This window comes from Drosophila takahashii, chromosome X, assembly GCF_030179915.1.
Source record: "Drosophila takahashii strain IR98-3 E-12201 chromosome X, DtakHiC1v2, whole genome shotgun sequence".
NCBI classification, from domain to species: domain Eukaryota; kingdom Metazoa; phylum Arthropoda; class Insecta; order Diptera; family Drosophilidae; genus Drosophila; species Drosophila takahashii.
In genome coordinates, this window is record NC_091683.1 from 12,360,275 (window position 1) to 12,374,768 (window position 14,494).

General features: G+C 40.9%; 3 protein-coding genes across 3 annotated transcripts; 1 reads left to right on the forward strand and 2 right to left on the reverse strand.

Moving 5' to 3' along the window:
• Window positions 1-1,029: 1,029 nt before the first annotated feature.
• LOC108070123 (protein new-glue 1) lies at window positions 1,030-1,461 on the reverse strand. The gene has a single exon (XM_017160459.3). The coding sequence runs from the start codon at window positions 1,459-1,461 to the stop codon at window positions 1,030-1,032; it is 432 nt and encodes a 143-aa protein (XP_017015948.1).
• A 1,969-nt stretch (window positions 1,462-3,430) lies between these two features.
• Cyp28c1 (Cytochrome P450 28c1) lies at window positions 3,431-6,401 on the forward strand. Its single transcript, XM_017160431.3, has 5 exons — window positions 3,431-3,618; window positions 3,928-4,273; window positions 4,424-4,834; window positions 4,994-5,117; window positions 5,301-6,401. Exons 1-5 carry the CDS (start codon window positions 3,431-3,433, stop codon window positions 5,735-5,737), a joined length of 1,506 nt encoding a protein of 501 aa, XP_017015920.2. The 3' UTR covers window positions 5,738-6,401.
• A 1,030-nt stretch (window positions 6,402-7,431) lies between these two features.
• Window positions 7,432-10,474, reverse strand: LOC108070166 (uncharacterized). Its single transcript, XM_017160530.3, has 2 exons — window positions 10,353-10,474; window positions 7,432-10,206 (listed from the first exon to the last, which is right to left on the reverse strand). Exons 1-2 carry the CDS (start codon window positions 10,356-10,358, stop codon window positions 7,669-7,671), a joined length of 2,544 nt encoding a protein of 847 aa, XP_017016019.2. The 5' UTR covers window positions 10,359-10,474; the 3' UTR covers window positions 7,432-7,668.
• Window positions 10,475-14,494: the final 4,020 nt, after the last annotated feature.

The window sequence follows — 14,494 nt, forward strand, 5'->3', positions numbered from 1 at the left end:
ACACTACATATAGATACGCAAATTGGCAGACAGTTTACTTAAAACCTATATCTACATATACGAGTATATATACCTACATATATGTGGCATCTTATCCCGATGTTCATTTCATGTCGTCGCATGCCTTTCCCCTTAGTTAATCGAAAGTTACACAAATCAAAAGCTTAAAAAACAAAAAAAAAAACTTTTTTAATTCATTTGTATAACCGAAAGTGTCATAGAATTCATTTTGAAAGGTCGATTTTAGAATTGATCTTACCATATAATATAATAAATGCATAAACTAAAAAAATTCAAAATAAACTGTGTTTTTAATAGGTTTTGGCAGTGGCGGATCTAGGATTTTGTTGTGGGGGGTGATATAAGAATGCCAAGAAGAATTAAATGCCAATCGACTAGAAATTTAATAACGAATTCAGAAAGGATCAATATTTCCATTGTTTACGGTCAAAAAACGATTTTTTTTTTGTTAAAAATTGGGATCTGATTTTTTGCCAAAAAATTTAATTTTTTCTTTATGTTTTTTTGCTGTAACTTGGCCAAAAATGGTACTACACCAAAAATACATACTGTTTTGAACAGATAACAAATTAATAAATAAATCCACAACACTTTCCGTGTGATTTTGAAAAAATAAAATTTTCGCCAAATTTTCAATTTTTTTATAAGGGGGTACATCATGATTTTTTGCGAAAAATGTCAAAAAAATAAAATGTCCAGGTTTAAATGCCAATCGACTGGAAATTTAATAACGAGTTCAAAAAGGTATGACAATCCATATTTGGATCAATATTTCCATTGTTACGGTCAAAAAACAAATTTTTTTTGAGGAAAATTGGGTTTGGTAAAAATATGAATTTTTCCTTTTTGTTTTTTTGCTGTAACTTTGCCAAAAATGGTCCTACACCAAAAAAACATATTTATTTTAAATTGCTTTATTTGTTAAAAAAAAGAAAATGAAGTCGCGAAACAATCATTGTTTTGGCTGGAATAGGTGGGTTGGATTTTCATATATTAAGTGTTAAATATTTAACCGCTGCGACGGGTGCGCCTGAGTTTCCTGGTCTTGGTCTTGGTGGTCTTCGTCTTCTTGCTCTTCTTGTCCTTCGTGTCCTTATTGCTCCTCTTGGTCTTCTTGGTTCTCCTCAGACCAGCCCCTTTCCTCACGACCTTCCAATGGCTCGTGTGTTTTTCCTTCTTGGATTTGGAGGACTCCGTGGTGGTGGTGGTGGGTGCCACAGTGGTAGTCGTAGTGGTAGTTGTAGTTGTGGTAGTTGTCGCTGATGTGTCCGATGTTGTCGAAGATGAGGACGATGAGGAAGATGCCGGGGTGGACGAGCTGGACGTACTGGTTGTGGGGGTTGAGGTGCTGGCCGTGGGCGTTGAGGAGGATGCAGGTGTCGATGCGCCATGGGCCACCGCCAAAAGGCAGGCGAGGATCAGTACGCAGAAGAATCGCATCTTGTTGTGTGCGGGGGCAGTGGAGCTCTAAACTGTGCCTTCTGAAGAATTTCGAACAGGCTTTTATAGGTGGCTATCCAATAACATCCAGTCAGCATCCAACTGCCTGAAAAATGGATTTCTATTTGTCGCGAGCAAATACCTTTATCTCCTCGTTCTCCGGTCTCCAGATCTATGCCTTTGTTGCTTTGTCTTTCGATATTTGCCGAAAAACACGCTTAGAATCCGAATTCGTGTTCACCCCAGACACATAATTGGCACTATTTGCCAAAACCCCAATCCGAGGGTTAGTGTTCTACGCGTAATTAAAGAATTGTCTAAATTCCGAAACAATGGTACGATATCTCATGCAGATGTGGGCTCTGTTTGATAGTTCTGTTTTATTCTAAGATTGGCAATGTTTGGTATTGGTTATATAACAAAGAACATACAAAGTGCGTGCAAAAATTTAAAGTTTTCTAATTATCAAATTTCTAATACGTGTTAAAAATTATACCGAAAATATTAGAAATATGAAAAAAGGATGTTATCTTTGATGATATTAATTGATTAAAATCTTTTTTCGCCATTCTATAATATACGTTGATAAAAAAATACATATGTAGAAAATATTACAAGGGTTATAAGATAGAAGATTATGGCTTAGGGCGTATTCTTCATATTTATTCTCCCACAAACATACTCTAAATCTAGTTTAATTTATTTGCAGACATTACGAGGTCAAATCGTCTGGCAAAACAAGGTCAATGTCACTGACCAGTGGAAAGTGGAACTACACTTAAAAAAATAATCTTAAGTTTATAAAATAGCTATAATATAATTACTTAGTACTTTTAAAATTATTTCACAGATTTCTAGATTTATTGTTTGATTTTATAAACTATAAAATGTTATAAATATTTGGTCTCTGTAGTTTATTATTAGATCATTTCGTTAGCATAATATCATCAATCATTGTACAATCATTAATGATTGATGGAGAAGTCGACTACTGCACAAATCCCTTGAAAGAGTCTCGATGTTTCGGTTGATTGATTAGGTCAGTGTAGGCTTAAGCCAGAAACCACATCTAATGTCATTCGCTATAGTTCAAAGGCAAAAAGATGTCAACTTGCCGTGGAGCCAAGTGAAAGTGCAAGTGTTTTTGGGCTTCGTGCGTCTAGTGAGCAAAGATTTGCCAAACTTTTTCCTCTTCCAGAAGCCGAGGACAAATAAATATTTGTGGCCAAATATGAATGATATGAATATCGCACCGCAGCACTCGACAATGGCCTCTTTTGTTGAATTAAGTGTTCCCATTGTGCGGTGACTTTGCTTTGGCTCAGGGTTGCCAGGCTGTTGGCAGTGCTTCCAACGGGGTTGTCTTAAGCTTATCCCCAATCTGTTGACCTATGACCTTTTATAAGGGTTTATTTCTTTAACAAGGCTATTTACTTTTTACAAAAATGTGTATTACAATTTGGAGAGGAAAAGAGAGTAAATAAATATCTTCATATTAAAAAAACGTAATATTTATATCATATTTATTTGATAAAATATTAGTCACACTTATTTTAAATATTTTCTCCTTAAAAAAAATTTCATATAAAAAAAAATGTTAAATTTAATTTTTATTAAATGAGTTTTTTTATTAGTGTACATACAGTCCATATTCTTCTTAGATTAAATTTAAAAAAAATCATAAATTATAAATAATTTTTTTGATTTGTCGCCTTACTTCACATTATAAAAGTTCAACGGTCGACTGTTTAAGGCAGCTCCTTATTTGTTTTTGTTATAGACGCAGGTCGCCGGTTAATTCGATAATGGCACCCCATCATTCCAGAGTCACGCCAACCTGCATAAGCTCATTGCGAGCTGAAAAATAAAATATAGAATAGAAGCACGCTAGGGAGGCGATCTCCTCGTGCCCCCAAGATTCGCAGATCCGATTCAATTTCACCCACTCAGTTTCGCTTGCATCGTCGTCATGCTTGGATCGCTTCTGCTGGGTATCGCCACGCTGCTGGGCGGGATCTACGTCTTTCTGGTGTCCAACTATGGCCACTGGAGGCGACGAGGCGTCACGGAGCCCCGGGTTCTTCCGCTCTTCGGCTCCTTTCCCAATATGGTGTGGCCACGCCAGCACTTTACCATGGACATGCGCGATATCTACATGTGGGTATTATCGATATTTTCGATATTTTGGCAATATTCGCTCGATAATATCGATGTTTTCAAGAAAAAACACAAATTAAATATCCAGATATAGAAAACTTTAGATATTTTTGCAAGCTACATGTGGGTATTATCGATATTTTCGATATTTTTGAAATATTCGCTCGATTATATCGATGTTTTCGATTAAAAACACAAACTAAATATCTAGAAATAGAAAACTTTAGATATTTTGGCAAGCTCTAGTGTTAGGATACTCGATATTTAATATATATTAACCCAATAATATTTTAAAAATATCATTTTCAGGCGTTACCGCAACACGCACAGCTTTGTGGGTTGCTTCCTGCTGCGCGCCCCCAAGCTGCTTGTCCTCGAACCCCGCCTCGTCTACGAGATCTATGTGAGCGCCTTCAGTCACTTCGAGAACAACGATGCCTCCAAGATGATCGACATCGACAAGGATCGCCTGGTGGCCCTCAATCCGTTTGTGCTCGAGGGCGATGAGTGGCGCCGCCAGCGGGCGGTCTTCTCAACGCTGCTGACCAACGGACGCATCCGCACCACCCATGCCATCATGCAGCGCGTCTGTGGGGATCTCTGCGAGTTCGTGGCGAGGAAGTCGGTCGGCGGCTTGGAACTGGATGGCATTGATGTGGGTATCTTAGGACTTAAAACCTCTTTGAAAAGCTGTCCAAAAGAATGCTACTCTTTTTTTTGATAGTCCTATTTTTAAAGCCTACTTTTAGACACCTTTTCTGGGCGATTTCAAAACTCCTCTTGTAACGATTTTAATATTTTTTAGCTCGGTCTCCGCTTTACCGGCGAATCCCTGTTCGACTGCGTTCTGGGCATCCAGGCGCGCACCTTCAGCGACAATCCACTGCCGGTTGTCCGGCAAAACCAGGTGATGTCCGCCGAGAATCGCGGTCTGGCCATCGCCGGTGCCGCCTGCGGTCTCTTCCCGAATCTTCCCCGCCGCCTGCGACCCAAGGTGTTTCCCCGATCCCACGATGAATTCTACGCCTCGCTGATCAGCGAGTCTCTGCGCCTGCGCCGCTCCAAGCGGCAGGAGCGGAACGACTTTATCAACCATCTGCTCGAGATGCAGCGGGAGCTCGATCTCAGCGAGGAGGACATGGCCTCGCATGTCATGACCTTCATGTTCGACGGCCTGGACACCACCTCCAACAGCATTGCCCACTGTCTTCTGCTGGTGAGTTAAGAGTTCTCACCCAAAAAAAATCGATATGAAACGTAGATCGATTTAACATTATTTAAGATCAATTTTAATTTGATTTGACCTGGTCGAAAAGAGTATTTCATGTAAAAACGATATGGGTTTATGTTTTTTTTATCTTACAAATCCTTCCAGCTTGGTCGCAATCCGGATTGCCAGCGACGTCTGTTCGAGGAGCTCCAGAAGTCCAGTCCCGACGGGAAACTGCCCGATCTGGACGCTCTGATCGACCTGCCCTACCTGAGTGCCTGCTTCAATGGTTCGTAAAAAATCGATATGAATCGTAGATCGATTTTACATTATTGAACATCAATTTTAATTGAATCAAAAAGAGTATTTCATGTAAAAAAGATGTGCGCTTTGCATGAAATTTACATGGCCATATCGATTTTACGGGATCATGCTTTTTTGTGTGAAGAATATATATATCCCATCTTTCCAGAGAGCTTGCGCATTTATCCCGCCGGCGGTTGGTCCTCGAAGACCTGCACCAAGGAGTTCGAACTGCGGGGCAGTCACCATGCGGAACCGCTGAAGCTGCGACCCGGCGACAACCTGATGGTGCCCATCTATGCCCTGCACAACGATCCCGAGTTCTATCCGGAACCGGAGGCATTTCGACCCGAGAGATTCCTGGACGGTGGCCTGAAGCGATTCAAGCAGCAGGGCATCTTCCTGGGCTTCGGCAACGGACCTCGTCAGTGCGTCGGGATGCGATTGGGCCTGGCCATGGCGAAGGCCGCCCTGGCGGCCATTGTCCAGCGGTTCGAGGTCCTGGTCAGTCCTCGCACCCGGAACGGCACCCAAATAGATCCCGTCATCTTTGTGGGCGTCCACAAGGGCGGCATCTGGCTGCAGTTTAAACCACGAAAGGTCTAGGCTAGAAAATCTAAAAAATCGATAGAAAAGGAAGATCTGGAAATTAGATCTGGTATTATCCTTGGGAAGAGGGATTGAAAAAATATCGACAGTTTGCTATGTATCGATACTTAATGTATTTTTCCTTGAAAACATCAATATTATCGAGTCGCTATTTTAAAAACATCGAAAATATCGATAATTCTTAAGTTCTAGTTTAAAAAGTATTTACTTACCAAAAAGAAACCCCATAAAAATATGAAATCCTAAGGAGTGTATAAAAGTAGAAAGTATTTCCTTTAAAACGAGAAATAAAATAAAGTGATATAATAATTTGGTCATAAGGAAACCATTGATATTCTTGCTTTTATTTGTTTATTACCTAAAAATATTTAATCATATTTTATATCTTTCTAAATCCAAATATTATTTTTCGCTTGTGCATGGGCTTTGCCGACTAGTTTTCAATGATGTTTTTGTTCGTCTCGAGGGTTCAATAAATATTAGAGTGGTTCATCTTTTGTTAGGCCGAGGGCTTAGCTGCATTCGATTGGGAATTATGTCATCGGGCGGTGTCCAAACACTGGTTTTATATCAATAAGGCGGAGGCATTGAATGCATTTATATGGAATACACTCAACAAAATATAGTTCAAAACAAAAAAAGAAAATTTAAAAATGCAAAATATAAAATAGAAAGTAAATATAATAATCTAATATTAAAAGAATTTGATTATTTTTATATAATAATATTTTCGTGTTAGGAAGCACATTTACTATTAAATTTCATACGGTGGGAAAATGGTTTCCTAATAACTATTTGCCAAAAAATGCAAAATATAAAATAAAAAGTAAATATAATAAACTAATATTAAAAGAATTTGATTTTTTTTTATAACATTTTTTAGGAAGCACATTTACTATTATATTTCATACGGTGGGAAAATGGTTTCCTAATAACTATTTGCCTAATCAATCGGTTTTATGTTGAGGGGAAGCCTAAGATATTTAGTATTGAGTAAGGTGCGATTAATTGTCATCGAGCAACACATAAACAGAAAATGAAACGTGTAGGCCCGTAAATCCGGTCGGGCCTTTCACTATGCGCCTCTTACTAAGTTACTAAGAGCGGAAGCAAACAAATTTAAGACCCGTCAAAACCCACAGGCCGAAAACCCAAAAACCCAAAACCCCCAAACGAAACCACGAAGGTCACGCGTTGGGAGAGAGTTTTTGGTTTGAGTTTACGTTTGAGAAGGGGAAGACACGCCTTTGGGTTGGGATGAATAATCAAAAAGCAGAGACATCGTCTAAATCATCATAGAGATCATTTGAAATTGGACTCTTGCGAAGTTGTTTATATGACTTATTTTGAAACCATAAAAGAAGATTTATAACTTGAGCTGAATTTTAATTCAAATGATTTACTGTATTATGAATATGTTCAAAGTTAAGACAATACTATTATTATCATCTATTATAACTCTTCAAAAAAAAAAATAAAATATATAAATAATAAATATAGTGAGGACTGTAATCAAAACCAATTTAAATCCCATTAAATGTGGAATACCTGCGATTTCCGTCAATCTTTTCACAGATTTAATGCAACCCATTTGCCGACCGCATTCCAAATTCAAGGTCCAACTTTATAAAATGAGTAATCCCCGAATCCCAACTCCCAATCAACGAAATTAAACAGTCAAATTATTTACATATTTTACGTAAGTATAAATTTATTAGGTAAGAAATTCGAATCGGTTGTTATTGCATGCAAATGATTTGATTTCGAATGCGATTTGTGTGGTGGTATTTGGATTTCGATTTGCTGGCAGAAATGCATGCGAAATGAGGTAGAAAAAAAATAATAGTCGCTGCTGGGATGATGAAATTAACAACTAATCAGTGCTGGGAGCTGGTTGACCTTGACCCCTGACCCCGGACTTCAACCCCTTAGAGGGTGGCAACGGGATAGAGGCGCAGCGGCTTGGAGGCCTGGCGCACAATTCGCGACCTGGGACGAGCCGGCGGCAAGTAGGCGTTATTCTGGCCAAGATTCAAAATGGGCTGCAATCTCAGTGGTTGTTGCTGCGGCTGCTGCTGCACTGCATCGTAAATCTTGACCGTCTGCACATGACTTTCGGCCCCACTGTGCGCATTCTGGGTCACCACCTTCACCACCTGGTGACGTCCCTGCGGCTGCTCGCTGGTGGCCCCCAGAATCTTAATGGTCTTGACTCCGTTTTGATCCAGCTGCTCCAGCACCTTGAAGGTCCGCGGCGCCGCATTGGGCTTCACGATCTGCACGGTTCGCACCCGGGAGCTGCCACGCAGGGCGGGTGGCGCCACCACCGGAGCGGTGGCGGCCATGGCCACATTCACCGCCACCTGAACGTCCTTGGGCATGAACTTTTGCAGCGACTGCTGGGCCTTAAAGTTTAGAGTGGGCTGTTGCTGCTGCTGCTGCTGCACCACCCGGTGGTGGTAGTGGTGGTGCAGGTGCTGCTGCTGCTGCTGGCGGGGCACCACAGCACTGCTCACATAGGCGGGGGCATAGAAACGAGGCCTCTTCGACTGCTCACGGTACATGGGCGCCACCTCGACGACCTGTTGTTGCTGCACCTGCTTCTGCTGATGATGTTGCACCTGGTGATGTTGCTGCGCATAGCGGGCGAAGGGCTGCACGGTGTTCATGTAGCTCCTCAGCGAGTGGATGTGGGTGACCTGGGTGGGCGCGGGAGCTGGCAAAGGCAGGGAGATGGCTATCGGCGCTGGTCCGGCCACATGGATGGGCGTGGGAGTGGCCAGGCGAAGGGGAGCGGGAGCAGGAGCAGCAACATGGATGGGAGCGGGAGCAGGAGCTGCAACATGGATAGGAGCAGGAGCAGGAGCAGGAACTGGAGCAGGAGCCGCCACAGCTGGAGGCAAATAACCAGAAGCCCTGTATTGCTGTTGCTGCTGGTGGGAGCTGGATGTTGCTGTTGCCTGGACAACGGCGACAGGAGCTGCTGCCGGGGCAGCCAAGGGAGCAGGAGCTGGAATGGAAACGGGAGAAGGAGCTGCAACTGGAGCCGCAACAGCGTTTGTGGGCGGCAGATAACCAGGAGCCGTGAAATGTTGCTGATGTTGCTGCGATTTGGGGCGACCGTAGACAATATCTGCGTGTTGCTGTTGCTGCTGCTGCTGCTGCTGCTGCTGCAACCGCAATTGCTGCTCCTGTTGCTGCTTCAGCAGCTTGGTGGCCGTTTGCAGACTGTGCAGCTCAGCGATCGCTGCCTCGGCATTTTCGGGCTTCACAAAGTCATAGCCATCGGGAAGTTCACCGGGATTGCTGACAGTTGCTTGTGTGGGAGCAACATACACCTGCTGTTGCTGCTGCTGTTGCTGCTGCTGCTGCTGTGGTTGCTGGTAGGCGATCTGGTTGGGTGCCTGAGGACGTGGCTCATCGTAGCCGGGTGGCAGATAGCCAGGGGCACGATACTCGCCTGCAACCTGCTGGGTTGTGGCCACATTCTGAGCCGATGAGCTGGTGGCAACACTCGCACCCAGGCTCACTGGCAGCTGGTCGGGATTGGCGAAGTCATAGCCAGGTGGCAAATAACCAGGAGCCCGGTATTCCTGGCCAGAAATCTGCTGTTGCTGCTGTTGGACTTCCTGCACCTGCTGCACTTGTTGCTGCTGCACTTGTTGCACCTCTTGAACCTGCTGTTGCTGCTGCTGCTGCTGCTGAGGTGGCAGGTAGGTAGGTCCTTGGAAGGCCTGGTAGTTGGACACTGGCTGGGAAACCTGAGCGGCGGAAGTGGGTGGCAGATATCCGGGTGCCTCGTAGCTCTGTTGGCTGTACTGCTGTTGCTGTTGCACCTGTTGCTGTTGCACCTGTTGCTGTTGCACATGTTGCTGCTGCACCACTTGCTGTTGCTGCTGCTGCACTACTTGCTGTTCTTGTTGCACCACTTGCTGTGGAATCACTTGCTGTTGCACCTGTTGCTGCTGCACCACTTGCTGTTGCTGTTGCTGCTGCTGCTGCACAATGGGCGTGGCTGCGCTGGGCGGCAGATAGGCCTGCCCAGTGTAACCCACCGAGCTGGAAACCTGAGCCTTTTGCTGGAAATCGTGCCGATAGCTCGAAGGGAAGGGCACAGGAATCGGAGAAGCAGGAGCAACTGAAGCTGGAGCATCGGCAAAGTTCAGGAAGGACAAATCCAAGCTGTCATCATGACCATGACCATTGGAACTCTGAGCCTGGGGAGGCAGGTAAGAGGGACCCTTGCCATGATTACCAGCGAAGTGGTTGTGAACCTCGAAGATTTGATAGCCGGAATTGCCGTAGTTGCTCTCCTGGAAGCCGCCGCCCGTCTTGTAGTACTGCTCCTTGACGATCAGCGGCTGTTGCTGCTGCTGCTGTTGCTGTTGCAACTTGAGCGATATATCCGCTTGGGTTAATCCACATAGCGCACAGATGGCGAAAAGCGCGGTAAGGGCGCCAAAGAACTTCACCGAGAACGAAGCGAATAAAAAAAGAGCACAGTTTTTGAGTCACAGAAAAAAAAAGTAGCTAAGGTAATCACTTATCAGCGATTATAATATTATAGGGATGAATATATGGCTTAATGGTAATCCTTAGCCTCTCTGCTTACATTCATCTTCACAGTGGTCGTGCCTGAGCCCTCGATGTCCAACCGATCAATGATGCCCCGATTGACCCGGCCACGCGTTTTATACAAGGGCCCATCCGATCCGAAAACGAAAACGAAAACTAGTCGGTCGCATCTTCAGCGATCGACATCTTCATTTCCCCCGAACACCGAACCCCAAACCCCAATGCTCCATCATCATCTTTCGCCAAACTCCAAGGTGGTCAGAAAGGGGGCCTTTCATTAGTTGGGCTTATAGTTACTTTGGGATTTCGGATTTTGGATGCTGCGCAACATTTTCAAATAGTTGCGCTTCGACTTTGTTCGCATTTCGCTCGAAAATGCAGATTCCGCTTATTGAGTTATCGCCGGTTGACTACTAGCCGTACACCCAGAAAAACCAATAGACTAGATGGTATTTGCCATTATAACATGGCTAGTAGCTTAGATATATTTGTGAGTAATTAATGGATGAGTATAGAAAATGTACATATTTTGAGGGAATATCAAAGACTTATATCAAAAATGTTTTTAGATTGATCTGAGAAACACTTTTTTAAATACCTTTTAAAGAAAATATTAAATACATATTTATTATATTCTGGAAAATATATCTTGAAATAAACAAATTGTAGAATAGATATTAGTTTACAATGTCTTGGAAAGTGAATGATTAGAAAAGGGATTTTAACTTTCCATGCCATTTCCATTCGTTCTTAAATAAAATGCAAATGCATTAAAAGTTATAATAAGTCATAAGTAAGTCTTAATAATAAATTTCATAAATTTAATAAATAACAATTTATATTAGTGTTTTTTTGGTTTCCATCCAAATATAAAACTTATATATTAGATGAGAACCATTTTGCATCAATCTGAAGATCCTATAACAAGTAGCTTATACTTTGGCCCAATTTCTCGATCTCTTCTTAAATTTAAACTTGGGTTAAAGCCTTATAATCGTAAGTGAAATCAGAGTTTAAAGTTTCCCCAATATTTACCAGTGTATTCCATCTAATTCCCGATCCCGTGTGCTTTGGGCGGATGTAATTAATACGCATGCTCCCAAAAATATCTCAAGCTTCGGACATCGGACATCAGTCACCGTGTGTTCTCCGTCCGGATTGCGTAATCCGCCTCGTTATCGGGTGTCTTGGATTTCCTGTTATTAGCTTTGCATATGCATCGGCTTTTCGGGTTTGGGGCTTTGGGCTCTCGGCTTTGGTTTTGGGTTTCGCAAAATGCTCGCTAAATATCTGGCTGGCATTGCCAAAAATTATTACATCTGTCATTAGCAATGCGTGTCGGCTATTTTTTGTTTGTTTTCCTTTTTTTTTTGGGCCATGAATTAAACATTAAACATTGATAAGCATGTCGCCTCACCTCCGCCTCGAATTTTGCCTCAAATAATGCCACCTGCTAGCCGATATCTTTGTGGATTCTTGTGCAACTTCGGTCGCAGGTTTATGATGACTTCCAATTAGCTGTTAACTTTTTTATTTTTCTGACGGAAAACAGTTTCAAAATTAATGTTAATTTTTAAAACCAGTATTTTATTATTTATTATGTTTGAAAGACGCGTAAGTGATAAAAAGTAAGCATAGGAAATGTCTAAGCATTTAATAATTTTAAATTTAGTTCTATATAAAAATAAACATGTAAATAAAATTATAAATATTTTTTATTTACCAAAAGCTTACCAAAAATCGGATTATTTACGCTTCGCTTATCTAAAAAAAAAACCAAAACACATAAAACATGACTCTATTCACCGCCGATCGATACAAATCACAGCTAAACAAATAACGTTGTATAACCATTATAGCGACATCTTTCATTTGGTTTTCCGCAGAAACCCGTGTAATTTTCCCATGGCGCTCGCCTCTGGGGGGTTTCCCCCCTCGCCAATGTTCGAATCGAGAAACCTTGACCCATCTTGGCTTAAATACTTTATGCATATTTGGCCCACCGACCGGCCAATGCATACAAAATGCCGAACGATCGCTAACAACTTGGCCAACACAAAAGGCCGGCAGGTGAAAAATTCAGACGAGCTGGTCAACAAAGGCGGGACATGCAAATAATTGAATCGAATTGAATTGAATCGAAATATTGGCCAAACAAAAATCAAAGGGTCCCAGGGCCCAGATACTTATTAACTGATTAAATAAAACAATGTGTGAACGTTTATTTCGGATCGCATTTATTGAAGTTTTGGGCGTTGCATAATTATATGGAATTTCCAAAAGTTAAATGTAAGGTCAAAACTTAGAAAATATTATTTTAAAGTTATTTGAAGAAAACAATACCCATACTTGAAGAAAATATTTCCAAAATAATTATACAAAATATTTCAGCAAAGCAATTTATGTAATAAATTTGGAATTTCGATTTATAATTCATTTTTAATCTAATCAATTTTAAAACCATATATGTAATATGTAATTATACCCTATTAATTAAAGCATTTTAGGGATAGTTTCCAAAGTTATGAAATGCATTTGATTGTAACTCTATCCGGAATTTGTAGGCCCAATCCTCAATTCTTTCGTGCCATAAATTTCCGCTCAACCCGAATTAGCATCTGAGATACATTATTAATTATTTATGAGAGTTCCCCTCCAGTTTGTTGGCATAACTAAATGATTTGATATGCATATTGCCTGGCTTGTTAATTATTTAATTTCGCGCTCACTTTCCCTCTCTTTCTGTCGCTCTCTTCCTCTCGCTCTCCCTTTCTGGTTCTCTGTGAAAATGTGTAAAAAAATATATATTCACATTAACAAACATCGCCTCCCATTAGTGGGCCATTGGAGGTCGATTTACATACTTATTGGCTATGCATATAGTTGGAATATTTATCAATATTAAATTTGTGCCATATACGAGCAGTAACAACAACAGCAACAGGTTGCAGCCGCAATTTAGTAAAGCCACACTGAAAGAAAAACTAACAACTAACAACTAAACCTAAATCAGTATGTTAGCCGAAACAAAGGAAATAATAGATCCAAATATGAATTGTCATACCTTTCTGAACTCGTTGTTAAATATTCAATCGATTGGCATTTAAACCTGGACAATTTATTTTTTGACATTTTTCGCAAAAAATCATGATGTACCCCCTTACAAAAAAAAATAAAAATTGGCAAAAATTTTATTTTTCCAAAATCACACGAGAAATGTCATGGATTTAATTACACTGTGCAGCATTTTTAGTGCTTTTTAAATTTACCTCGATGGATGCTATATTTTTGGATTCGTTACGAATTCCCAAGATAAACTGCGTTTTCAAAAAAGTTCCCCGACGCAAGGATTCTTAGCAAAAGGACCTCAAAGTTCGAAAAATGCAGCAATTGGCCAACTTTCGGGAGCTCTCAGAGGCAAACGGATTCATGGTTTGATTCGATGCTAAAGTTTTTTAAAAGATACCTTCTTTATATTTCAAACCCCATACTTAGAATAATTTTAGGATTTTTTTTAAGGCAGAAATAGATTCCAGAAAACATAGTCAAAAAACTTAAAAGCATACAGCTGCGGTCAAAATAGTAGTAGTGTTGCCGCCCTGTGTTTTTAAAAGTTTGTTGTTGTAATTCATCTTCTTCTGGTGATATTGTATTGATTATAATTGTACTATTAGACTAATTGGATAAGAAAAGTGACAACAAAAAACTTTTAAAAACACATGACGGCAACACTACTACTATTTTGACCGCAGCTGTATACTTTTATGTTTTTTGACTATGTTTTCTAAAACTTGTTTCTCCCTTAATAAAAATCCTAAAATTATTCTAAGTATGGGATTTGAAAGATAAAGAGTGTATCTTTTATAAAACTTTAGCATCTAACCAAACCATGAATCCGTTTGCCTCTGAGAGCTTTGGAAAGTTGGCCAATTTCGGAATTTTTCGAACTTTGAGGTCCTTTTGCTAAGAATCCTTGCGTCGGGGAACTTTTTGGAAAACGCAGTTTAACTTTGGAATTCGTAACAAATCCAAAAATATAGTATCCATCGAGGTAAATTTTTGATGCTGCATAGTGTTATTATTTTGTTATCTGTTCAAAGCAGTATGTATTTTTGGTGTAGGTCCATTTTTGGCGAAGTTATAGCAAAAAACAGAAAGAAAAATATGCAAATTTTTGCC

What these genes read in the sequence shown, in the direction of transcription:
- LOC108070123 (XM_017160459.3), bottom strand. Translation starts at nt 1,461, where the DNA reads ATGCGATTCTTCTGCGTACTGATCCTCGCCTGCCTTTTGGCGGTGGCC.
- Cyp28c1 (XM_017160431.3), top strand. Translation starts at nt 3,431, where the DNA reads ATGCTTGGATCGCTTCTGCTGGGTATCGCCACGCTGCTGGGCGGGATC. An exon ending in GACATGCGCGATATCTACAT is followed by an intron (nt 3,619 to 3,927) that starts GTGGGTATTATC and finishes TATCATTTTCAG; the next exon opens with GCGTTACCGCAACACGCACA. An exon ending in CCTGAGTGCCTGCTTCAATG is followed by an intron (nt 5,118 to 5,300) that starts GTTCGTAAAAAA and finishes CCATCTTTCCAG; the next exon opens with AGAGCTTGCGCATTTATCCC.